Genomic DNA, 27,941 nt, shown 5'->3' with positions numbered 1-27,941 from the left:
CATTTAAAGTATTCAATAATTAAATGAAATAAGTGAGGAATTGGCACTGCTAACAATATTGAAATAAAGTTCTGGTGTACCGTTACAATGTTATATTTCAAAAAGAATGTCACAGAAAACCTATTTCACACAAACTTAATAACATTAAAGCACATCTGAAGATTCACACACACACACACATGCAGAGTTGACATTGGATAGGAAAACTGAATTTTCTTCCATCCCTCAATCTTTGATTTTTGTTGCCATGGGAGGGTGATAGTGAAGCACCATGTTCTTTAAAAGACACCTCCATTTTTGTTTTAGGATGCCAATGGTCCAAATGGCATTAGACAGCTATGCACCTCAAGAGTGTTTTCACCAGCACCATCTATTGGTGTCATGACCCATGGTCCTCTGGATACCCACTGTTACCTGCAAAGATAAAGAAAGGCCTGTCCTGAGTTTCCACTGTAGATAATAAATATCCCAATAACAATTGAAAGTAACTTCACTTAAAAGAGATTTTAAAGGATCAGCAGGAATTCAAGTATTAACTTATGAGCACTTCTATAATCTATTGCTTTACTTCAAAACATCTAAAGTGCACATATCCGGTGAAGGTCCCCCCACTGTCTTATGAAACAAACTGTATGTTAAATTTGGCAATCCTCTAAAGTGCCACATTTATATAAATTTTGAGTACTTTAGTTTAAATCGCAATGTCAATGTTTGACTTCCAAAAATACGCAAGTGTTCCACAAAAGCTCTATTTCCATAGCAAATGGAATGTTGAACAAATGAACATGTAATAGCCCCATCTAGTTGCTGCACTTTTTTACACTCTGTGCAGTGCAGGTGTATCCAGTGTCAAGAGTAGTGCAAGGAAATCACGTTCAACCAACTAGACGGAAAGCAGTGTTCCAGTTAAGAAGATTCAACAAATGCCTGTCTGCTGCTTTGAACGGTCATTTGATTAGTTAGCACACACCACGTGACCATACACCAGTCCGAAAGGTAGTGCAGATACCAAATACACTACTTGACTCCAAATCAACAAACTAGACAACTCAGTGTTGCACCGTGCAACCAACTAGACGCTTCAGTGCAAAGAGAGTCAAAAAGTGCAGTCAACTAGACGGGGCTAATGTGTTATGACTCCTAGGTGTTTTATAAACTTGCCTACAACATCCTCAATTTACATTCTACAAATTCTATTACATTTCAATAATCTTGTTATTCATATCCAAATTAAACATGTATCATATTTAATCACATGCTCATTGTGTGGCAAACATTATAGATTATGCTAACTGTGAATGTTATGTGAAGGCTTCCATGAAAAGTATTGTCTGGAATAAAAATAGTTATATGATTTTATGAAACATTCACGTAACATTTCTATGAAAAACTAAATATGCTGACCAAGGCAGTAATTTATTTTATTAAAAACATAAACTAAACGTAACGTTTCAACCTTCTAGCAAGGTCTTCTTCAGACTGTGTATCAAGTACAAGCACATTTCTATTAATAAAAATGCTTCCACATAAAATTGTCCCTAGCATGGTCTTGTTGTATACTGGTAGGGTTTCTTATTATTATTATTATTACTACTTGTATCTAAGAATAAAACGTTTTGATAACATTTGAAGAACTCAGAAATGTTTAAGTTTAAAATTTACGGATAATGCACATTTTGTAATAATAAAAAGGTGAGAGAAGAGAATACTAGACTTATTGTAGAATATAGATAATTATGAAACAACACTGCACATGTATTCATAATACAGTAATGGTAATAAACATAGTACTTCACATCTTTAATAATGCAGTTCATATATGAGATGAGTGTAATTTAAATACTTCATGGAAAAATTATTAACAATAATTATTCCAGACTTAGAACATCTACATACCTAACAGCCAAGTGTTCCTTGTACCTGCCTTATTCTTATATTGACAAAAGTATCTGATGTTGGAATTCCTCATGTGTCCACCCTGGATACCGAGAGTAGTCACAATATTTTCATTTTAATCGGCTATCTGCAAAAGAGGAAAAGTACTGTAACTTTTGCACAAATAATTGGGTTAACAAGTTGAGGTATTGATCATAATAAGATACTGCACAAAGTTAATGATTTTTTAAAAAAATATATATATATATATTCATGTTATTCTGAATGAGAAATACCATCCATCTGATGTTACACATTACTCAGTTGTTTACTTCTGATTTATTTTAAAATAGCAACTGTTTTGAAAACCCCACAAATTCACCTTTTACTGTGTTCCAATAAAAAATAATAAAATATTAAAAGAATATCACTCTGGAACTGATATTGCCATGAGCACCTTTGATTTGGTTTGTCTTAACAATTATAATTGTATTGTTTTGTCCATGCAAATAGGAATACGAGATAAAAAGTGATACAAATTTGTTTGCTAATCCAGAACTATATGGATAGTATTGAAAATTAACTAGCATGTTCACTTGCACAATATACCTACCTACATGGCCAGTCAGCCACTCATTTCAGTATTTATGTTTTATTACATTTTATTGTAGAAGCTGTCTAAAACCCACCACATGATGGATGTCAATAGGTGTTATTATAATGAAACAAAAATAACGTATACTATCTTACCTCCTTTTAACATCCAGCTGATCCACTTGTATCATTGGGAACTTCATCCATTGTGAGGAGCAATAACCACCATAGCACTGCACTTGCTCTATACACTGGCTGATGACCTATAACCATCTGGCTGGTACCTCCATGCTGTGAAAATGAGAGCTTCTAGCACCTATAAAATTATTTCAGAAAAAATAAATATAAATTCTCTTACAAGGAAACTTCTATTAAACAGTTCCCACTGACTCAAAGATTTTCATGCTTAAAATAAATTCATGCTACCCACTATCAACACATGACATAAGGTAGTTAAACTGAGTGCATTCTGTTGATGGTTTCATATAGAAAAAAAATATTTTCCCCTTTTCAATTGATGGTTATGAATACAGTATACCAAGTACCCCCTCCCATGCACACACACATATATACATTACTAATGACCTTTTTGTCACAAAAAAGGTTTTCTCTCACCAGTGTCTGGGCAACCGAATGGAGTACTTTCACTTTTATTGGTGCTTAGGCGTTTAGGTTAGATTTTGTGATTACAATAAAAAAAAAAGATAATTTTACATTCCCGTCGTGATAAAAAAATAGATTTGGGATAAATTCTAATGTCCGTAACTCTGTAAATATACGTTTCTATGCCCCCAAGCTTCTGATATAGTCTTAACAAAAGTTAATCTTTCCATGGGGAATTTTTCCTGGAAATTCGAGGGAGTACGTAATTTAGTACACTCGACCTGCAATTAATACAACTTAAAATATAGTGTCAAAATTTCCTTTAAAATCTTGATCATCAGTTCACGTACTGTATAAATCATGTGTACCATTTTTTTCCCCCTATATATAACATATAGTAGTGGTGCCTAATTGATGTATTTTATAGTACCGTAATTTCATTTACTGGTTGTAACAGGACAATATGTTGCAGAAAATTAATTGTTCTTATTTTTTGCGGCATCGTTATTTTACATTTTGATGTGACGTTGGTGGAATGTTGGCATACATTTCCCAGGTGTATCAAAATATATTTTGCAGTAGTATTTTATTTCGCGATTGCTAAGCTTAAGAGGAATGTTGCAAAAATATCAGCTCTAATTCTTACAAAGTACGTGGAACAATGTAATTAACAATAAGAAGGAAAATAGCACGAAGTATTTAATTCTTTAGGTACATCGTAGCAACAATTCACAATACATACGTATTTCACTCTCCCCCAGATTTGTTCCAATTGTCCTTATGTTCATACCCAATAATATTAATAACATACTAACATGACGTACTTACTCGAAATACGACTGAAACAAAGTGGTCTTGCAATTCTTCTTTCTTCAAAACCATCATCCGCAACAGCTGATAGTGTCCATCTTGAAAATCTGCAGCCGTGAACGAACTCGGTAGGTGCCTGGCTTGTGAGTAGGTTCCACTCGTTTTCTGTTAGCGCGTCCGTAACCGTATTCGTTAACGAAGAGTGGAGACTACACTAAATGGCATTCGTTAGCCTTTCTTGACAAAAACGTCACGAACTCGTTAGACCTTAACGTGTTGACAGTTCAAGACTTAGGCCCCTGCTAACAGAACTGGAATGTCAACTGAGCTGTTTACTAATGCCTCGGCTGTAGCATCACAGAATTTTGCCCCGGGCTTTACAATACTTGTAATTTTATGATTACTATCTCTTAAGATATTGGAATAAACACCTCTTCCCTGACTATCAGAATGTATGCAAATGTTCATAGGCCTAGTTTTGTTCTTAGTCTGTACTCCGTATTTTTCACTCAGAGATTGTTGTTCACTTTTTTCTTCTTCCTCTATATCAGTGGGCAAACCTGATAGAGGCTCAAATGTATTTTTTAGAACCGGAAACGTCCTATTGTTAAAAATAATTTGATTGTTCTTTCTGGCTTTATAGCGGACAGTTTCCCATTGTCTTGGACTTACTTGCTTTTGAGTGGTCAGCTTACCTTAATTTTCCGCTTGAAAAGTAGTGTTCTTCCTTAACTCTTCATTTTCAATCTTCAGAACTCGTAAGTCATTTTCCAATATTTCAATAATCTTCATTAGAGATGCTTCATTATTTTTACTAGCGTAGCAACGCGGACAATTCCACTCCACATTTTCATCTGGTAAATCATTCTCGTCCACTCCGACACATCGAAAATGGTTCCATTTATCACAGTTATCACAAATTATACCATTCCTCACTGTTTTACAACACTTGGCACACCTAATATCTGAAATAATTCTACTTTTAGCGGGAGCTGAACTAGACACAACTACATCGATCGGCGCCATAACCCAATGATGGATAGTAAACTTTTACCGATTCCACCCACACACGCACAGTTTCTTGCATTATTTCAGACGAGGAATGTTTACAAGGTTAGGTTAGGCCTGTTAGGTTGGGTTCCAATAGCATAAATACAATGAAAAATGTTTTTCCTGCTACTAAAAGCAATGAATTTCTCTATTCGTTCGCGTCCATATTGTGTACGAACAATTAGTTTCATTATTTCGACGAGGAATGCCTAGAAGGTTAGGTTGGCCTGTTAGGTTTAGGTTTCATTAGCATAAATACAGTGACAAATTATTATTCAGGCTAAGAGAACTAAACCTAGCTACCTAACAACGTAGGTATTTTTTGCTTTCACTAGATTTGTGCAGGAATGTCCGCCACCATGTCACTTTTTCCTTCCAAGAGCGCCCAACCTGGATACATATTTCTGGTTTTTTTCAAAGCAAAAAAAAATTGCAAATTCAAACTTACTTTTCCCGATTACTAACTACAAAACATTACCAAAAAGTTATGGACCGCGTTCCTCCTAAGCAGCCCATATTCTGCAGTCTTACCCGAAGCCTAATGGTTGTTGTGACGTAGGAAGCGTATGGGTCTCAGATTCCCTGCCTCTCCCTGAAATGCGAGTGAATGGTGCATGTGGACAGCAGAAGGTGTTGTGTAGGACTGGACAAAAATCAGGAGTGTAGCAACACTGCTTTTCCTCCCTTGAAACTAGCGCAAGTGGAGGCGAAATGTCTGAGTTTCAATTTTTGGCCGGTTCGACTTTAGGAGGCAAAAATTTTTGTGAGGGGTATTATATATAGTTTATATACTAGCCTGGTACTTTTAGTCTAGTCTCCCCATGGAAAATTTTCAAATTCCACACTGCACGTATGAACGGTTTGTTCAGCCCCGGTTAGCTTATCCAAACATGAGGTGGACTTGTCCTTTTTATTGGTGGCGTGTCCAAAAATTTCATCAGGGACAGGTGTTATGCCTGATTCAGCAGTTGGTTCTATATTGTGTTCGAGTAATTTTCAGGCATTTGACCTTTCCATCCTTCCCATAAGATGTTGGTGGGCTTTTCATTCACACAACACCAGGTTAAATTGAATATTATGTTTGTTTATCATGTTCAGGTCCCCCCCGATCCAAATATACTCCCAGTCTAAGGTCAAGACTGAAAATGCATGTAATATGTATCCTGAAGTCCTCTTGAACTAGCAGATACTGTATAACTTAACTTGGATTAAATGTACACAGTATCAGTCTTTACCCCTTTGTGGCTGACTCATAGTCTCTTACCTCGCAGCTACTATTTTTTAGTGCCTTGGCTGACATAAAAATGGCATATGTTATCCATGAATACTTTATTTTCAATTTCATATGACCATGGGTGGATTGAGATTGAGATGGTTGATTCAATTAGCATTGAATGATGTGCTGCTTACTGCAGCTTGAAGTTTGATATTACTTTGATGCAACTAATTTCAAGTATTTTGGGTAATATTTGTATCACATGTGGCATAGATCTCAGCACTGTCAACTAGAGTCAGAGAAGTTTGAGGTAATTGTGATAAAAATGAACTTTGTGTAGAACATGATACTATGGCTTAAGCTCTCATTGGGTAATTCAGATATAATTATGATAGCAAAGCGTTTTTCTACTCAAATCATATTCCATGTATGTTTTGGCCAAAAGTGGCAGAAAACCAAAAAGAATTAACCAAGAGACAAAAAAAAAGTTCCTGTTCATGTACATTAGCACGAATAGGCAGGTTTTTGTGATTATTTTTTGTGCTCAACGTGTTTTTTTTTTTGTCCTGTTTATATCTGTTTACGTGAGTATGTTAGGTTGGGAGGTGCAGTGTCGTTAGCATTTTAATTATGTCCATACATGCTTGTAATGTTACCAAGGTTGTGCTGTTGCTGTTGGATGATTAATTATTCAGGTACTATTATTAAATGAAAAATATCTTTCACAATTCGCGAAGGCGAAGCCAAACTTCTGTGGGCTGATTACAAATCTAAATTACCTGAATATTAGCATAAATGGAAACGCAGCAAATCACTTTTTGATGGAAAGTTTTATCACAAAACTACACAACTGTTATCTCTGTTATCATAGCAATGACAATGTTGCCAAGCACATAAATGTTGTACAATTTAACATAAATAGAAAACAAATGTTACTAAACAGCAACTTGAACATTAACATTTGAAGTTAGAAATAGGGTAACAGTTTCGTATATCGGATATTTTGTGTTTTGCATGGTTCATACTTACCAATTGTGTATTGCGGTACATACGTAGTTTAAGGTGCCGTTATGCTTTTTACACGAAAACAAACACACTATTTCTCACATACAGAGTGATTTTTTTTATTCCTTTCTTCGCTTCCTTAACACACAATATGGCGGCCACATCTTGACTCACGTTGTGGTTATGCAGTGTTTCCAACCCTCTTCACTGAAAAATACCTACTATCGTGTTCGTCATCGGTGGAAATCGTACATTATGCACGGGTAGCTGACGGATAGCCACACAAACCATTTCCGATAAGGTTAGGTTTGGTTAGGCAAGCATAGTGTAAAAAAAAGTGGGGGTTGGAAACACTGACAGGGGCTTACGTCATCAAACGTACGCAGCATGCAGTTCACGTAGCGAAAGCAATGGCAATTGTGCGTCAGTGAGTTATTTCTCTTGAAAAATACATAATTTCCCGGTCAAATGGATTCCACGATGAAAGAAAATACCTCAATGAACGTTGTAAAGCTTGCAGAAACTCATTTCCGTAAGTAGTTTCTTCTGTAAAAATAAAGAAATGTGTTTCCGATATATGGAACTGTTACCAAAAATAGATAGGTAATAATTATAATTTTACATTTACAAACGAACATAAGAAGTAAAATAAATTTGTGCTGTAAGTCACTTTAAAGAAATAATTTATAGAATAATGTACATAAGGGATTTGTAGATATCAGAATCTGTCTTCGTGAAAGTACATTAATCTCATAATCACTGAATGATGTATATTAGGCTGTAAGAAAGGAAACAAAATATGTATGTATTAATGGGATGAAGCTCATACGAAAGGAAATGTATTATGCAAACTATACAATGGATCGATGGTCAGGACTGCACTTCTACCCCGAAGAAGTTAGCTCTTGAAGGCTTGGAATCCTTTTCCATTTTTCCACAATTCACCTGCTCGATAGCCCGAGAGAATGTTCTCATAATTTAAAGCTACTAAAATTTGTATTTGACCTTAAAACATTTAATTTATTATTTGAGTGAACATAATTAATTCTTCCACTGGAATGGCCTTCCTAAATAAGGTTCTACTCGTAACAGCATCAAATGCATTCTAATATATGGCAGACTCTTATTGCATCTCTGCAGATTTTAAAATTTGGCTAGCAACAGCACAAAGATTTATAAAGCTATGTATATTATTGTGATGCATACATGCAATGTGGAAAACACACAAACATGAAAAGAAGATATATTGTACTCAATATTTTTTTTGTAAAACTATCAAAGCCCGGAATTGTCTGTAACTAGTTTATTCAGTAATTGTTGACATTCGTACTTACTTATTCTGCATTCCGAAAGATTGTTTAACCAGAGATTTCGCTTTTTTTTTTTTTTTACTAAATTAGTATCTATTGTTGACATATCGAGTAGTTATTGTTCCTTCTTTTCTCGCTTCCTGAACACTCAAAATGGGGGGCAAATCTTGACTAGCGTTGTGTTTCAAACTGCAAAGCAGTGTTTCAACCTTCTTAACAGAAAAATTCCCACATAACCCCTAAAACCATTCCCGCATAGCCCCAAAAACCATTCTGGATAGTATGACCATCCACGAACAGCCCCAAAAAACATTCTGGATCGTATAACCATCCACGGTAAGGTTAGGTTAGGTTGCTTTAGGTTGGGCAATATAGTTTGGAAAAACTTACCGGGGATTACATCATCAGATGCTCGCAACATCCGGTTCAAGTACATGGCTGGAAATGAAGCAACAGCTTTCGTGCATTGGACAGACATTATTATAGAAGAGTGCATGAATTAGCGGCCAAATACAGTGAAAAATGTGAGAAAACACTTCTACGACCTTCCTAAATTACACAGAAACTCAATTGAAGAAATCTGATTCCCGGCTTTGATAGTTTTACTTTTTTTTTAAGAGGTAATGGAAATTTCCATGAGTGAACTTGAATTATTTAAAGAACTGAATTTTGAAAATTCAGGTGTCATGGTGACCAGACACGCTGCATTTCTCTACTCTTGACAAGTATTTCTAGACCTTCCCTCATCGTAAAGAGAGCACTTCAGACAGTGGCGACTTACAAGTGAGATTGCTTGCACTTTGTAACCAACTTCTTGACAATTCATCACAAACAAATACATGTGGAACCCCAATTTTACGTTCCTGGATATTACATTTTACTGCATTATACATTCAATTGTGATGATTCCAACATAGCAAAATGTTATAAAATTTTCCTGCATTTTAAATGTTTTCAGCTTGATCGTCTGAAAATCGTAAAATCGAGGTTTTTGCTGTATTTTATTCTTATTTCAAATGCCTGGATTAGTTTATCTTAACTCCAGTCTTAGTTCCATGCTCGTTTCCAGTATTCCCCACACCTTCCTTATCCTCCTATGCAATTTGTGAAAAGCATTAAACAATCTGAACCATTACCGGCACTAGTCTGTATCTCCTGTCCATTATCATCTCCAGGATTTAACGTGTAAATGCTTATTTTCAAATATTATTGTTAATTTTTCTCCATGCATAAGTTATACTGACCTCAGCTGGGTATAAATTAGGTAATACGGGGTGAACAGAAACTATAGGGACAAACGTCAGGAGGTGATTCCTGATAAGTAAAGGAACAAAAAAGTTCATATCAACTAGGGATGTGACGAAGCTGAAAATTTACCGATGCCGATGTACTCGCCGATAATTTTTGGAACCGATACCGATGCCGATATTTAACCGATTCCGATACATAAGATTATTAAATAGAAATGGGATGTTATTTTCAGCATGACAAAAATAAATTTGCTATGTACATTTCTATTGCATATCATATGTATATACATATATATTCTCAAGAGATGCGAATGTACATTTGCATCTGCAAAATGTTATGTGAACCTTTAAGAAGAACATTGATTCTCAAGAGATTAAACATTAGTACACAAGCAGTTCTTTGAAATATAAAATGAATTCCTGTTATGCCAGCTTCAACTTCAGAAATAGGAGATTTGGAAGCACTTCAGGAAGTAACCTACTTCTCTTATCGCAAATCTGTTCAGCAACACTGAACACTCAATCACTGAATACTGAAGCAGCAGGTATGCCCAAGTATTTTCTCAGGACTTGCTTCAGGTTTGAATATTCATTTTTGAATTTCCAATACAACAGCAGATCCTGGTTCAGCAATGTACTGTTTTATTTCCGATTTATAGTTACGTTGATCCTCTGAATGAGTTTGCAATAATTTTATTACAAAAACTCTACAATAATGACGAATCATAACCAAATTTTCAATAAATCTTACAAAACTAGAATATAAAACTTATTAGAAGGTAAAAACTCTAGTATAATTTGTACCGGTTTAAATATCAGTTTTTTGCCGATACCGATGCCGATGTGTCAATTTCGGCCGATTTTCATACATCTGTAATCGGCTTCGGCACATCCCTAATATCAACATATGCCCGGAAATGCATATTTACCAAGGTACGAGGGTGGGCTGAAAAGTAATGCCTCCTATTTGTTTGTGACGGTTCAAAGACATTTTGGATTTTGAAACCATGCATTGTACTCTTCAGACTTCCCCCCTTCTCCATGCCAAGTTTCAAACTTCTATAACCATGGGTTGCTGAACTAGAGCGAGGAAAATGGCAACATGCAACCATACTATGTCGGTGCACCTGATACTGCGTGTAGTGACCAAGTTTCTAACTTGTGTGACAAGGAACTTCTTGAGAGTTAAGCATTCCTCGGCAGGGGTTTTCATTGTGAGCAGGAACAGCCTAACATCATACAGTACTGACGTTACACATTCATTGCCATAAAAAGCCTTCATTATCTGATGAATGTCAATTGGGGGACATGTTTTCTGCAGTTCAGGAATGACCTAATGAAGTTTGTCCCTATAGTTTCTGTTCACCCTGTATATCGGCATAGCCATTATTACCAAAGGTTATCAGTTTTGTATTCTTACAGAATGTGTTTGCATTTCAGATCAAGAGTTGAGAAATATTATTGACAAATTGGCTCAGTTCGTTGCTCGCAATGGACCTGAGTTTGAGCAGATGACCAAAAATAAGCAGAAGGATAACCCGAAGTTTGGATTTCTCTTTGGTGGTGAACACTTCAATTATTATCAGTACAAAGTAACTACGGAACAAGCAAGTAAGTCGACTGAATGTGAGTATTAAAATCCGTCTTTGATGAAGGAGTAAGCAGCAAAGCCTTAGTATTAGTAAGTGCCGTCAGCATCATAGGGCATGTTCCTTAAGTTATAATAAAATGCATAAGCTGGCCCCCATGGCGGAGTGGTTAGCATATCGTGCTGTGACACCAGGGGTCCTAGAGCCGAATCCCGGCCTGGGCATTGATGTTTGTGAGTGTCCATTCATCAATTTCATCATGTCATCACTCTTCCCCATCTTTGCAAATTAGCCAAAGGTGGCACAAAAAGTGAAGTAGAATGAAGGAAATCAATCAAACAAAATGCAAAAATTGACTGAATATAAATTATATCGTGAACCTGGCTTTAGGAACTCGTTAAGCAAAAGAAGGTGGAATCATCAACTGCAGTTTTTTCCTTTTTTTTTTCTTTATGGAAATTTTCCATGTCACACCCAGTTGAAGACCAGTTCTTCTGATTCCAGGTTGGGATCCTGGCCTTGGCATAGGTGTTCTTGTGAGTGTCCCTTCATCAGTTGTATCGTATCATCAGAAAAAGTATTGCTCTTCTCCCCTTCAATAATATAATTCTAAACTAAACACTCATAAATAGTCATTGCTGGCATAATCGTTCATGTTGTTTCTATTGTTTGTTCTAGTAATATTCAATATTATTTATATTAATTATTTTTTTATTAGATTCTTATGTTTTATCTCGTGTTTAGCCCCAATTGGCAGAAAGGAGACGCTAAATAAAAAATCAAATCAACCAGTTCTTCAAGCAGTATAAACTCTATTGCATATGTTAAATTGTAGATTTTAATCACATTTTAACAGCAGATGCAGAAACACTCAAGCTTTTGCACATTGTTTATCATATTGTGTTCATATTATATTTTTGACACTAAAGTGGAAATCATAGAACTTACGACCTTCTGTAAACAAAAGCACTTGTACCCTAACAGTGTTGCCAACTTATGAATATAAAATAATCTACATAGCCTACAAGGTGCAACAACATTCCAATTGTCAACCGACGTGGAATAAGCAGTGTTTCACTGAAGACCTGTTGGAAGTTAATGTACGTATGTAAAGAATGAAAAATCAAAATGTACATCTTGCCTGGTGGCCGACTTTTGGACTCGGTCACCGAAGTTTCCTGGTTCGAATCCCGGCATGGGTGTTATCTGTGACTGACCTTCATCAATTTCATCTAATGATCTCTCATCGTCATCGTCGGGATTAGCCAAAAGTGGAAGAAAAGCGGTGCTAAATAACAAAAATTAAATACGAAATACAACTAATGACAAATGTGCATGTCACAATGTGGTCGATCTACACCTCAATGTCACACATTCCAGTATCCTCCAGAGTGTACTTGGACGTCTCTAAAGTTACATCATCCAAAAACACACTCGTATGTCTTTTTCACCCTCTTCAAAAATGCTGGGTTATGCAGGAACACCAAGGGAAACTAAAATGGCAACTTAGTGAAGCATTGTCGCTGGCAAAAAAGACTGTAGGATACGGAAATATTTTGAAGCAGTCACATTTTATTGTACTTACATATAAAATAAAATGAATATTTTGGGGTGAATTTTTAAATATTGATATTGTCACATATTCCTTCTCTCTTGTTGAGAGGTGTTTATTTTAAATCAACCTCCCTCGCCTCACAGCCTGCCCTTGTCCTCATCGTTAAGAGACACCCTCCTTCACCCGCAAATTATTCCAGAGAGTGAGGATGCCCTCATGATGTCACCATTCAGATGGTAAACAGGCACTGGATTATAGATCGGCTCCTCTGCCCCCCCCCCCCTGCAGCTTCATCCTCACTAACAATGTTAAAGCACACTATCATATGCCGACATTCGACATCACACTTCCATTTCTGTACTTGACTTAGTGAGAAGTATTGAGGTTGGCAACAGTCTAACAATAGATTTCTTCCGCAGCATGTCCGTTCTATAGAACTACACTAATGCAAGAACACCGTGCAAATTTCAATGGGTTTTACATTTTAAAATATATTTTCATTAAAGATTTCCTTTTATAAACATTTTCGGTGTGGTTAAAGAAAGGAAAACGACCAGTCAAGTTGTGAGTCCTGCTAAGAAACACGTTGCTGCTCGTATAAACAAGTACACCGATTTTGAGATAATCGCACTACTGCGCAAGCTGCATTCATATTTTTTTTCAAAGAGCTGTCCACTGTGGGGAAGATATTACCGGATGTTAATAGTGATAATGATGATCTCCCCATTTTTAGCAGTCGACATTAAATCGCCTCTTGTGGCACGTTGAGTTCATTTTGGGGAAGCAAATTTTTGACAGACGACACTCATTGACAGGGACAATATTGTTGTCTAGCACCGAAAATGCCTCCAGTTCAGAAAGGAACTGCTGAATCAAGGTAAGAAAATACCTTACTTGCATGAGACATGGGTGAATAATGTGCTTATTATCGTCTTCTTGTTTTCCAGTGCACGAGAATAAAAAAGAAAGATAAACAATCTATTTTTATTACTCGGCTTATCTTTGTTTAGCTTGTGATAAAACTGGCGCTACATTTGTTGCACAGCGGAGAAAACAATAATCTGTATGTCAACGATGTTGGACAATAATTTGCTGGAAGGGGCAGCTACAAAACCAAAAAGCTTGAATTTACTGTAACGATTCTCTCTCTCTTCTAAGTTTTACTTTTGTGTTGTCATATTTTGAGAGGAGGGGGATGAGGGATCTGTTAACCCAGTGTCAGATAAATGGAACTTTTGGCATAGAAAAATATGTTCATTCTTCAACAAGAACACGTATTTAATCACTTCTCGAAAATTGATTATATTTCAGTGTGTAGATCTATCAGTTAAAATAGGAACATATTTTTCCATGTTACGTAAAATGAAAGGTCGGGTGAAGTGCGAGTGAGCAGCATATGATGGTCACGTCATTCACGAGCAGTTGACGCTGAGCGATACGTTACTCGAAGTTAGATGGTTTGTTTACAGAGGGTTATAAGGTTCGTGATTCCGACTGTAGAGCAGGTTGAAGCACCCATACACTCGCATTGCCTGCAACCAGCAGACAATCTTCACAGTACAATCCTGCCTCCACTAGTGTACATTTCTGGTATGAATTAACTTGTGTGAACCACACTGAAATCTACTTTAGGAATGCCGATTTAAGGAATAGCCAGTTGCCATAACTCATTTAACATGCTAAACTTATGTGATTTTTGGAACATGCCCTTATTTGACACCATCTTGAAGGTTGTAGTAATTGGTATCTACGCAGAGTAAATCTTCAGTGGATAATGCTCATGATAATATGCAGTGCAATGACGAATGATATGGTAAATATTTTCCCCAGTCACCATTACCAGTGGCTACCTAGTCATATCATAAATTCTGTTACAAAGTTTAGCCAGGGATGGCAACACTGGTTGGCAAGATAACCCTGCAATATTGGATCAAACAACAACCAGTATCATTGTGTGTTTGGCTGTGGTAGCAGAAAGGTGAATTTCACTGCGAGTCGAATGGAGTGGGGTGTGTACAAGAGCCATGTGGCAGTAATCGTACTGCACAAAGTTGGCAAATCACCATCGGACATTTTCAACACCCTGAAAAAGCTGAATATCAGCAGGATGTTCGTGCATCGAACCATCAACAGATTCTGTGACACAGGGACAATTGAGGACCGCCCCTGCTCCGAAGCGACCTATAACTCCGCACTTATCGGCAGAGCACTGGTCACTTGCTCACTCCACAGCTTAATGTCCAGAGGGAGCAGAAAACAAGAAGACTCCTTCAGCGTTATGCAAATGGTGGCCACACGAGGATCCTTACACCACGGATCCTCAGAGGCCATCATCCCACCTCAGTGATGGTTTGGTGGAGGGGTTTTGTACGATGGCACAACTGACCTCCACTACTGTGAACATGGTGTGAAAACATTTGCAAAGTTGTACCAAGCGACAGTGTTGGAGCCACTTGTGAAATCGCTGACTCGCACCATGTTCAACAATGAGCCGTGGAGTTTCCAGCAGGACTCTGCACCGGCCCACAAGGCAAAGACCACACAGGAGTGGCTTCAGAGGAATGTGCCTGATTTCATTGCTCTGGCTGATTGGCCCTCCAGCAGCCCCAACCTCAGCCCATTGGACTACAGGTTGTGGTCCGTTTTGGAGGGCATGGTCTGTAGGAAGAGGCATCCAAACTTTGCGAGTCTCAAGCATTCTCTTGTGAAGGCAGTGGCGGACTTTCCTCTCGAGACCGTGCATGCTGCGATGACTGGCCTCAGAGACTTCGGGGCTGTGTGAAGGCAGAGGTGGCCATTTTGAACAGTGATTGGTGCTCTGTGTTGGCAAGACGTGTACCTTTGTAACATCCAAATATTAATACATTAGCTAGCTTGCTCGCTGTGCCTGTAGTTCATTATTAACTTTGTAACAATTTATGATATGACTAGGTATACATATGCATTTTTTGTCACTTAGCCCAACTTCTAATTGGTGGATGCCAATCTCATCGTTATACATTAATCTGACCTACAGTATATGAATTCTATATGCGTAAAATGTTTTTTTTTTTACATCGAGCAGTTATTTGTCAGCTGTTGCCTAGGACAAGTGCTGCCATCTTTGAAACATTTAGTGTTATGCTCAGTTCTGCATTTTCTTTTTTTCTTTCAGAGTAGGGATTTATTTATTTACAGGTATGTACAATTAATATCAGTTTCCATCCAGAACTAATGTTTAATTTTACATAAAATTTATATGAGACCAGTGTTTTTTGTGTGAATATTAGTCTCCCCTATGAAAGTGCTTATGTGAGTAGGTTAGGCAGATTTGGTATATCCCAATACAAGAGACATATTTCTTTTTGGTCCATGATGCATCCCTTTCACTTTTCATTTTACATTTTAGTTGAAGAGTGCCTGGTGATTTTCAGAGTAAGGAAATGGTAAATGAATGAGAAAATTTTCATTTCATCATGCAATCGTCAGCCCTAGGCTGAACTTCGCTCAGTACAAAATAAAAATACTATTCTATTCTATTCTAGTATTTCTTAGTGCTGAGCTGATATGGTTTTGATTGAAATTTACTCATTCATAGTGGCCAATCTATTTCTGTAAACTGAATATCTCACTGATCCACAAAAATTATGCACAGTACTTTTGAGGAGTTTAATATCCATTATTTTTGCAACAGAACTGTGGGAAGAAATGAATTGTGTAATTATCTCATGTAAAAAAAAAACAAAAGAAACCTATATTAAAATGATATACAGGGTGTCTCAAAAGTAATAGCGCAAACTGACACAGGTAAAAGTACACGATAATAGAAGCAAAAAAGTCTCAGTAAACATGGATCTGCAAACAAGCAGTTTTAGAGATAATCGCAAATGTGTGATTACAAGCCACCACTGATTTCATTGTTTTTAAACGTCGTCCTAGTTGGTAAAATGCTAGTGATGTGTGGGTACAAGCCGTCACTGACTTCAGTGTTTGTAAACGTCGTCCTAGTTTGTAAAATACCAATAATACAGTATGAAAAATCAGGAGATCTCATTGCTTTTATTGAACATTCTACTTTAACAAGGAATACAGCTCTACTCTAGTATGTTCTACATTACAATTACTGTACACTCGTACCTGTTAAAGGAGGTGTTCAAAGTGTCGTCCTTCCATCTGGATGCAATACTGTATGCGATTCCGCATTGAGTTTCGAATTCTTTCGAACACCCCCGGATCATGTTGGAATTGGTCACAAGCATGTACAATTCTCTGTCCCAGTTCTTCAACCATGTCAACTAGAGTGTTGTACACTACGCTTTTGAGGTGACTCCAGACACAAAAATCCAAAGCATTTAGATCTGGTGACCTTGGAGGCCACGGTACAGGCCCACTTCAACCTATCCATATTTGATATCTACGTGTTAGATGTCGTTTCACAGCAGCAGCAAAATGTGCCGGTGCTCCATCATGCATGTACCACATACTCTGACGTGGATCAAGGGGAACATCCTCAAGCAATCCTGGAAGATCATGCCGGTATCTTGGTCCATTGAGTCTTCTTTGAAGAACGTGTGGTCCAATGAGATGATCACCTAGTACCCCTAACCACACATTCAATGAGAAACGTTGCTGATGTGGTGCCTCGTGAACAACTTGTGGGTTTAATACACTCCAAACATGTGAATTATGAAAATTAAAAATACCATCGCGTGTGAACCCCGCTTCATCTGAAATAAAATGTTACTTCCAAAATGAGGGTTGAGTACAACCTGTTGTTGCATCCACTGACAAAACGTAACTCTAGGAACACAATCCGTATCACTGAGACACTGAATTCATTGGAGGTGGTAAGGGTAGAGTGAATTGCAATGTAAAATTCTCCATACACTACTGCGGCTTACTGGCACTTGTGCGGAAATTCTTCTCGTCGAGGTTCCTGGAGAGTGTTCTACTGCTTCCAACACCATATCCTCAACTTCAGGCATTATGTGTGCAGGTCTACCTGTTCTCCTACCATGTTCGAAGCTCCCTTGTTCTTTGTGGCGCTGGTGTTACCTAGTAAATGTGTGACTCTCGGGGTGCCTTCGAGCAGGGTATTTTTCTTGGTACAAGCGTGCAGCCTCCCGTGCATTGCTGTTAGCCCAACCATACACAAAATGCATATCCGCATACTCTTCCTTGCTGTAAGGTTCCATTTTCACTTCGCAGTCCAACACAACTGATGTGACTCCCACAGTACGATTAGGCTGTGTACTGATTGTATCCATACAATGTCACTTCTCAAAAATGTTCTGGTTGATTGCAATGCCACCTCTCGAAATGTTGTTTTGTAAACAAAGAGCAAACCTCAGACCGCGCAAGAAGTAAAGCATACTGTGTTTACAAAATGCAATCAATGGTGGCTTGTAACCACACATTCGCACACATTATTAGCATTTTACTAACTAGGATGATGTTTACAAACAATGAAGTCAGTGGCTGCTTGTAATCACACATTCGTGTGTTTACCGAGACTTTTTTACTTCTATTATCGTGTACTTTCAACTGTGTCAGTTTGCACTATTACTTATGAGACACCCTGTATACACATTGAACTTCTTTAAAAACTGTCCTTGTGACGGAGTGGTTAGTACATTGCACTACGATGCCAGGGGTGCTGGGTTCAAATCCTGGCCTGGGGATGATGTTCGGGAGTGTTCATTCATCATATCATCACTCATCCCCATCTTTGCAAATTAGCCAAATGTGACAGAAAAGCAAAGTAAAATAAAGCAAATCAATCAATTAATCAACTTGTTACTATTTTTAAGTATTCTGTGTCTTTGAAAAGTCCTGTTGTATCAGCCCTAGTATCAAGGTAGTGTTATAACTGCTTCGTCTCCATCTAACAGCTGACTTTGATTTTATTTATTCTTCCTTCCTTGTCCTGACAAGAGAGATTAGATATTTCCAAAACATCGATAGCCCCTTGCAGCTTTTTCTTTTTGTTTGTTTTGTTCCTGTTTCCTGATTTTAATGCAGGTAAGACTATGTACTTTCCTTTATGTGTTTTCACATTTTTTATTAGCAAGAAAATGTCATAATTTATAAGTAGGGCTGGGATTTTGATTCTTTTTTTTTTTAAGCACAATACATTGTTCAGTTAGATGTTCATAGGTTTCATAACAAAAGGTACCCAACAAAGGTACGTTTTGTGCATTTTTTGGCGATTTTACAAGATGTTGCATTTTTAGGGTTTTTGTGGCATTTTAGTACATTTTTAACAATTTTAAAGCATTGTCTTGCTTTTTTTATGTTATCACGAGATAAGGGACATTTCTTAGTGTTTTTTTATTATTATTTGCTTATAAAGCAACAACTTTGGTTCCCGGAAATCTGATAATTGTTCAATCTGGAACAGACACATCTGGTGAGAAAAGTGTCAACTGACTTAGAAGAATTTAATGGGATGGAGGAAAGTGGTCAAGAAAATTATTCAGGTCTTGAACAGAAATGAAAGAGTTTAATAGGCTATGTTCAATTGCTAATGTTGGAGAAGTACCAGGAAATTTGCAAACTGGTTACATATATTTTATCCCGGTAATCTCTGGAGCAAGGTCGTGCAGAAGGATAGGAAGGCCGTGGGTGGAGCAATGCTGTACATGCTGATACAAACAGCTGAAAACTGCAGTCACTTTCCGCCTTCACGCAATCCCGTTCCCTCGCATGTGCTTATTCGTCGAGCTCTCACGGGTCACTAATTGCGCAGATACTTGCTTTCGTTCATTCGCTCCAGATATTCCCTGGACAGAGTATAGTTTACTTCAAATTTGCTTCTCTAGTATCGGTAGAGGTGGTTTTGAGTGTTCAAGTGTTTGTTAAGAGAGAATCAGCAGGCACTTTGCTTTCACAGCCGATGTTAGTAGTGCATTGCAATACACACAAGTTTGTTGTAAAAAAGCATTTTGAAAATGTTATAGAGCATTTTCCTGGCATTTTATTGTGCATTAATATCGTACCCCTACTTGTTAGTATTAAGTACAGATTTATCAGACCTGTTTACATACTTTTTTTTCAGTGGATAATTTTCAGTATATTATCATTCCCGCTGCTATATTTGAACATATTTGTTACGAAATGTGTTCCAGTTACTTTGCCTTTTGCTTTCAGTACTTAAGCAGAAGCAAGTTAGAGACACGACAATGAACCAGGGTCCTCCTCCTCCACATATACTGCAGCACGAGCCAGTGCCTCCGATGGGAATCCCTCCGCAGCCGAACCTCTCTGTCCACAATCAGACTCCGCCGGGCATCAGCCCGCTCCCAAGTGTCCCACCTCCCCAGTGGATGGTGGTTCCCCAAACACCTGCATTGCCTGTGGACTCCTTTGTCGTTCAGCAGCAGCAGTTGCAGGAACAGATACGGCAAAGCGAACAGAACCTAGCTGCTCAGCATCAGGTAGATTATAAAAATATATTTGCGGTAAACACAAACAATTAAAATTTTAGTAAAAACATGAATTGAACATCAGTTTTAAATTTGGTACTGAGAATTGCATTTTGGTGTTGTAATTGCAAATAAATTTTCAAAAGTTCTTTGAAAATTTCTATCATAGTAAACTAGAACTCACTTTTTATGCGAAACTGTTTTATTTGTAGTTCTATTAATTAGGCAGTGGCCACTGAAATTAATAGAACTACAAATAGAACAGTATTGCGGAAGAAGTGAGTTTTAGTCTCTCTCTATTTATCTACTACTGCGTCTCATTTTCCAATTATGAATAGTAAGCATATTCATAACTTCCTATAACTTAACATAAAATGGGATTTCACTGTACTTTTCAGTGCCACATGTGGCACCATTATTAGTCATTTTTTTTTTTAAAATTCTGTTCAAGCCACAAGATAATCAAGACTCGTACACACACTTGAAACATTATATTGGACATTTTATGCACTAATAGGCAAAAAAGGTATTAACAGTCAAAATAGGCAATTTTAAGTGCATTTGAATTTACCATATTTGCCGGTATATAAGATGCACCGGTGTGTCCACACTTTGAGGAAAAAGCTTTATCACTGAATATTATAATACATTTACATTATTTCAAATATAGAGAGAAATGTCGGTCTACTTTCAACAAATGACTTATGTAATCTAACTAAAGGTCTTTTCTACTGTTATGGCGGCCGATCCTAATGCTGGAAAGGGAAGTGGGGGAGCAGGGAAGCGACCAATTCAGTACGATAAGAAATGCAGCAGACAGTAGAACGAGGTTCGCGTAGTACTTTTTTCCACCACGTCGTGTCTCTCGGTGCCACTGCTAAAGGCCTGCACAAGACCTGGAGCAGACCCGTTCGCGAGACATTGCTCCTGAAATGCCATGCAACCTGCGCAACACCCTCGCTTGAGCAGCTTGTATGCCCACCTGCACAGATCGTTCCTGGCAGGCATTGTAGACCCGCCGGGTACCCGCAGTCTTACGATACCTAGTAGGTCTCAGTTCGTTCTTTCCATCAACTGCAGACCCCTCCCTCTGCATGACGTAGTTGCTTCGAGTAGAAACTGCACCTGGCCCACACCGTTCTGCAGTGTTGCCAACTGCAATAGATTTTCACTACTTAAAAAAGGGAACTCGAAGCTTCGTAAGCCACATCACCAATGAAATGAGATTTACGAATGTTGCTACCCCCCCCCCCCCACACACACACACATTGAAATAGGTTTTCCGTGGCACAGGATCCATAAGTATATGTCGTAAACAACCAATATACGTATATATAGTGATATAGGACAGGACTGAAACATGTCACGTTCGACGCTGAGGTCGCGAGTCGAACAACACACTGTTCTACTGCGAACACCAGGGCCGTAGCCAGCCAGGGCCATTGCCGTTACCCTCGTTTGGGGGGTAGGGCCAAGTACTTGGATAAATGTGCCAACAAGAACAATCACAATAATAGTAATAAAGTAGCATGAAAGGCATTATAATCCTCATAAATCACGCAAAAAGGGGGTAGAAGTCGGTTCTCACGCGCATTTGTGTTGAAACAGAGGATTAGAAATATTTTTTTCAACACGTCAATTTCACATTAGCTAATAATGGAAAACAAGCACACAAACTGTTTTTGAAAGAAAGAAAGTGCATGATAAATGCATTCCGAATGTACAGACATATGGCATGTAAAATTTCCATCTACAATATTTTCTTTTCACATGGAGCGACGTATTACATAATCAATTCATCCAACTCGTAACAAACCAACATTAATAGCAAATAATATCACGGGCCGCCATAGCATTCTCTGTTTTAAAACTTTTCTCACTTAGATCGTTCGGCGCTCAGGGCCGACTCCCGCTACCCCTTTGCTACGGCATTGAACTTGATGAGACTGGATAATATTTTATAATATATTTCTACTTTCATAAAATTTGAAATCAAGGGGTTGCAATTACCCCTCCATTCCCCCTCTGCAGGTGCCCTTGGCCATCTGGAAGGAAAATGCAAGAAAAATATGAAAATTAATTCCATCTTGAGTACCCTTTAGCCCTGCTACTCTTAAATTCTGCTAGTCTGTTTTTTCTTGTACTTTAATGTTTGACCCCCACCCTGAAAGGCGCTAGACTTAATTTCCGTCCAAGCTTGTGAGCAATGCACCCTACCCCCTCTGGTTGCGCCACTGCGTGCCTGGTTAAGGCACCATGCAATGAAAAGCAATTAGTTTTCAGTGAGGAGATTTTTGTTTGCTCGATCATTCATTTAAATAAATGAAGCTGTAATACTGCGTGCATTTCCTGGCAATAAGATAAAAACTGCTTACGCTGAACTGAAATCGCTAAGTATATAAATTCTCCTTGGAGGAGAGAGCTCCTCCTAGGACCTTGTAGGATTTACGAGCTACGTAAGTAGGCAATACTGGCTGAAGCCGTCCACGTGGTGATGAAACACCTGGAGCGACACGCTGCCGGAGGGCTGTTTCCTTCCAGCAGGTTTTGCAGGCGCCCGGGTCTTGTTGAATGCCCAGTTACCTTGTAAGCGCAGAGCGCCTGGATGACGAAGAACCCGGGTAAAGACGCAAGTCGACTCGTTGCCGTGGGCAGGCTAGCAGGTATACCTGTCCTCACGGGCAAGCGGGCAGTGGGTAGGTTAAAGGCACACTATGCTGGCCTCTGGCCACTGCTATTGTCTGGTTGGACTGCGGCCTAATCTCTGCTCCCCACTTCCCTTGCCAGAACTAGTACCGGCCACCATAAGAGTGAAAAGGACCTATAGAAAAGAATACATGTTAGTCATCTTCGTCTCCAGAGCTGAAGGAAGAGTGAGTTGAAACCTCATCCAGATTAGAATTGAAGGTACTGGTAATCATAAACAGAGTATAAGACACAACCTGTTTTTCAGACCTATTTTTAAAGGGAAAAAGTGTCTTATATGCCAGCAAATATGGTAGATATAATAATTATAAATGGTATCTACCAGTGTAGAAATCCTGAAGAATTTATGGAAGTGTCAGTGAAATTTAATGTTTTTTCTGGGGAAACAATTTGTGTAGTAGTGCACTAAATGTAAAGAAATGCAAGATGCACTGAGTATTACTGGCAGTTAAGACTAGAAATTTTATGTTAAATACCATGGAGAAAGGGTTTATATTTTTAACTCTTATGTATAAATCTATTACAATAACTGGTTATTGTTATTTATCACTTTCTTCTTGCAATTTTTTGTACATGTTTGGCAGATAGTTATTATAATTGATACATTGCTAAATTTTACTATATGTATTATTTGTGCTATAATTATACAGTGTTATTCAAAATGATGGATACACTTTCATTCATGTATATTTCCTTGAATATGCATTGATAGGGGCATGCATATTTCGTTTTTGACGAAAAAACGAAATTTGAAAAAACACATTGTAGTGTTATTTTTTAATGTTTTTGAAAGGTGTGAGATGCATTTTGTGACCATGTTTTGTCACGAAATAATGCGAAATGAACTGCAAAAAGTGAAATTAACTCTTAAACACGAAATTTAGGATTTATTCACAGACACGACACCTTCTGAGGTCTGAATTATCCTGAGAGTTATGCAATTCCCGGAAAATTGATTAATTCTGCTGTTAATATTGGAGAAACAAAAATTGACTCCTTTACACAGAAATAAACTTAATACTCAGATAACTACATAAATGGGCTAGTAGAAGTGAAATGTTAATTCTGTGGAATAAGTGTAGTTTTTAAATCAAATTTAGGATTATATTCACAATTTTAAAACCAAAATGTCATTTTATATAGCATTTTTGATGTGATTATTTACCGCTATAACACCGATATTTTATTTTATTTACCACTTTTGAACCCGAAATTGACTCAGTTTTTATACCGAAATTTTGCTTTTTTATTTACCAAAAATATGTGCCTCTATGCATTGAATATGAATAATATACATACAAGAGAGAGGGGAAGGTCTAAAGCTTCGAATACTACCACTAGAGTGCAGTTGCGTAACCAACCACTGGAGTGAGTGTGCTTGTGCCACCAAGGACCCTTCAGTTCAGTTCCGAGTAAGATTGCCACCGTGCAGCACAAGGTTTTCTGCATTGCCACCGTGCAGCACAAGGTTTTCTGCATTGCCACTGTGCAGCACAAGGTTTTCTGCATTCTTGAGTTCGGCAAAACTGAATCGGCAACAGCAGTGCAGCTAGCATTCTGTCTTCGATTCTGCATAGAACCACCAATTAGGAGGAGCATATACTGTTGGTTTAATTAATTTCAGCAAACTGGATGTGTTTGCAAAGGAAAAATCACGGACCGACCGCGTGTGTCAGAGGAGGATGCGAGACTAATTGAAGGCAGTTTTGTGCGCAGTCCTAGAAAGTCAACTAATGCAGCTAGCAGAGAACTTGGAATACCTCAAGCAACTGTATGGCGAGTTTTGAGATGCTGTTTCGTTTACTATACAAACCATACCGCTTACAACTTTTACTGGCGCTTCTCGGGATTGACATATTGCATATAGAATTTTGTGAGAACATGCTAGACAAAATGGAGGATGACACATTTCTCCCACACGTAGAGTTCAGTGACAAAGCGACGTTTCACTTAAGCGGAAGAGTGAACAGGCACAATGTTTGTATATGGGGGTCTTGAAAATCCCCGTGCCACACTGCCACTTGAGAGAGACTTGCCAAAGGTAAATGTGTTTTGTGCCTTATCGCAGAGAAAGATTTACGGACCTTTTTTGCGGAGAGCACTGTAAGTGGGATTTCATATCTCGACATGTTGGAACACTGGCTTGCTCCTCAACTGAATGAAGATTTTCAAAACTTCATTTTTCAACAAGATGGGGCTTTGCCGCCTCATTGGCACTGTGTTGTTCGAAGATTTCTGAATGAAGCCCTTCCTCACCAATGGATAGGTCGCATGGGAAATGAAGACCTGGCTCTTCTGTCGTGGCCCCCGAGATCTCCTGATCTCACACCATGTGACTTTTTCCTGTTGGGGTATGTCAAACAAGCCGTGTTCGTACCACCTCTACCACAAACTCTGGGTGACCTGCAGAACCGTATCATAGCTGCAGTGAACTCAGTTACACAAGAGATGCTTCTTCGTGTGTGGGATGAGTTCGGCTACCGCTTAGATGTTTGCCGAGCAGCATGCAGCAGCCATATTGAACATCTGTTACCTCTATTGTAAGTTTGTAAACTTTAGACCTTCCTGTCTCTCCTGTATGTATATTATTAATATGTAATGTATATTCAAGAAAATATACATGAATGAAAGTGTATCCATAATTTTGAATAAGCTTGTAATTTCTTTATGAGAAATCCTTTGTTAATTTTTGAGTCAATACATAGCAAATAGAACATGAAAGCTCACCCCTCATACTTGCTTGCTCCCCTTACCCATGTACAGTTAAGTTTCCTTTCTCATTATTACCTCTACATGTGAAGTGTCTTATTCTAAATCTTGGTTATGTGTAATTGCAAGCGTGAGGGTTTCACTAAAATATTGTGATTTTCTTTCAGTTGTATTCGTGTACACTATTTGCTCTAATGATTTGGTCTGGTAAAGTTTGGTTCTTGGGCTGGAAAAGGCTAGGGATTTTGTTTCACACTGTTAAAGTATCCAAAAAGATACGTCTGTACTGAATGTCCAAGAGTATGTGCACAGGAACCAAAAAAAAGTTAAACATTTGTGGCAAGATCTGGGCAAACCTTTTCATTTGAGTAAGGAACTGTATATTTAATCAGTTTCCATCAGTTCATCTTGAAACTCCAGGGTGTCCCAATAAAATGTATCCACTTTGAGTGATTATATAGTCAGTGTTTATTAAGATACAGTTCATTTTCAAAATTTAAAATTATCTACAGACATTGATAATTTGCTTTGCCAATGCCTGTTTTCAAACTGATAATTGTTTTGGTCCAGGCAATGTTGGAAACTCAAAGCAGTGGGATCCAAATACCAAGAATCATCATTTGTTATATGTGCTCATTCTCGTTCAATGGCTGCCTTCAATTCGTCGACCCTTGTCGATTTTGTACCGTAAACTTTATATCTTTTATGCAACCCTACACAAAAAGTGTAATGGCGTCAGGTGTGGTGAACCAGGAGTGCCCATCCCCTCATTGCCATGGATGCATCCCCCCAAAATCATTCATCAAAATCCCCCCCGTACACACCCAAATATAGTTTAGATAAACACACACTTATTGATTTTTGTTTGAATGTAGATAATTTGATTTCATAATTTAAAAATTAAATTTTCGAAATACATAAGCATTAGACAACGAAAACTGAGTATTTTACAATTATCCAGTCAGTCGTAGCACAGAAACGGATACAAGCTAAATTAATCGTGTCTGAAATCATCCAACACTAAAACTGAAAGAAAACACCAGGCATTGTTTACCACTGCCCAAGATGCCAACAATCCAAAAGTGCATGAAATTCGAAACCTTTCATGTAGATTCATGTCCGAGGAACTGGGTTCGAGCCGCAGAAGACCTTCTACAGTGGAATTAACATATCCAGATCTTTCTGAACGTGTTAACGTCCTGCGCTGCGACAACGGACTCTCCCTGAATTTCATCCGGACTTAGCATTGGACAACCCACCTGCCATGGCTACTGTGCAGGAACTTCAAGCAACGGTCGCCCAGCTTCAAGCCCAGATGACCCTCATGAAAGAGGAACTTCAAACTCAACGTGCCACCGACAATACACCGAAATTCAACGTGGAGGACGCCTTGCAATTACTTCACACCAAAATTTCGGGTCCTACCACGCCCACGCGGGACCTTATTTCTCCAAACTAAGCTCCGCTGTGGCTGGTACGCTGGGATCACGTGACCACAGCGGAGCCGCAGATTGGCTGCGGTTTAACTGATCGGATCTCTTGAAGGAGCATCTGCTTTATTTTCATTGGTTGGTACATACAAAACATGGAATTTTACAGAGGTATACACTACATGTGCTAAATACAGTAATTGAGGTACATGACACACACGCCGTGTAAGGCACACCACAACAGCCTGGTTGTCACAATATAAAAGTGCAGGCTCATCATAATTACAAATTAAAGCCCCTAGGGCTGCTAGAAATTCTGCCTCAAAGATTGGCCAAGGTGGTTCCAAAGGCATTTGAAACAGCACAATGCCAGAAATGGTCCACCGCTGCAATTTGTGTGGGTGTTGCATCACTGTACACTATGCGTAAGGGTTGCCAGGCAGTCTGTAGTTGGAAAGGTAGCGACATCGTCTTTTTCATAAGGGAAACTGCCTACGATTCTCTATCCATAAGAATGGCATAAGTCAAGGGATAAGATAACGAGGTGGTCGGGACAACCCAAGTTAGAAAACCTGCTAATACCTGTCGGACCCTGCGGAAGCGTAATGCTTTACGCGGAATGGTCCGAATCAAGGGTAAATATTTGGGGAGCACTGTCACTGTCATGGTCGCCAAGTTGACGAGGGTGCCGAGATAGGTTACCTCCTGAGTAGGTTGGAGCACTGATTTTTGTAGATTTAATGCTAAACCATCACTACACAAACGCTGTGGTATGGATGCCAGATGCTCCGGACTGCCCACAAAGAGAATATCATCATAATAAGTGGCAACAGCCA

General features: G+C 38.4%; 1 protein-coding gene and 1 long non-coding RNA gene across 10 annotated transcripts in view; one reads left to right on the top strand and one right to left on the bottom strand.

The window, feature by feature from the left end:
• scaf6 (SR-related CTD associated factor 6) overlaps nucleotides 1-27,941 on the top strand; it is a 112,743-nt gene that overhangs the window by 10,030 nt on the left and 74,772 nt on the right. For all 9 annotated transcript variants that reach the window (XM_083112776.1, XM_083112769.1, XM_083112775.1 and 6 more), the window contains exons 2-3: nucleotides 11,154-11,339; nucleotides 19,986-20,272. In XM_083112776.1, the coding sequence (XP_082968902.1) occupies nucleotides 11,154-11,339; nucleotides 19,986-20,272 (473 nt within the window). The remainder of the gene's footprint in view (nucleotides 1-11,153; nucleotides 11,340-19,985; nucleotides 20,273-27,941) is intronic.
• LOC145979565 (uncharacterized) lies at nucleotides 37-2,661 on the bottom strand. Its single transcript, XR_014440792.1, has 3 exons — nucleotides 2,626-2,661; nucleotides 1,897-2,023; nucleotides 37-414 (listed from the first exon to the last, which is right to left on the bottom strand). It is a non-coding gene; the product is annotated as an uncharacterized LOC145979565 (long non-coding RNA).

Source organism: Lepisma saccharinum, chromosome 26 (genome assembly GCF_977018435.1).
Source record: "Lepisma saccharinum chromosome 26, izLepSacc3.1, whole genome shotgun sequence".
Classification (NCBI taxonomy): Eukaryota; Metazoa; Arthropoda; class Insecta; order Zygentoma; family Lepismatidae; genus Lepisma; species Lepisma saccharinum.
This window is presented reverse-complemented; position numbering and strand designations above follow the sequence as displayed.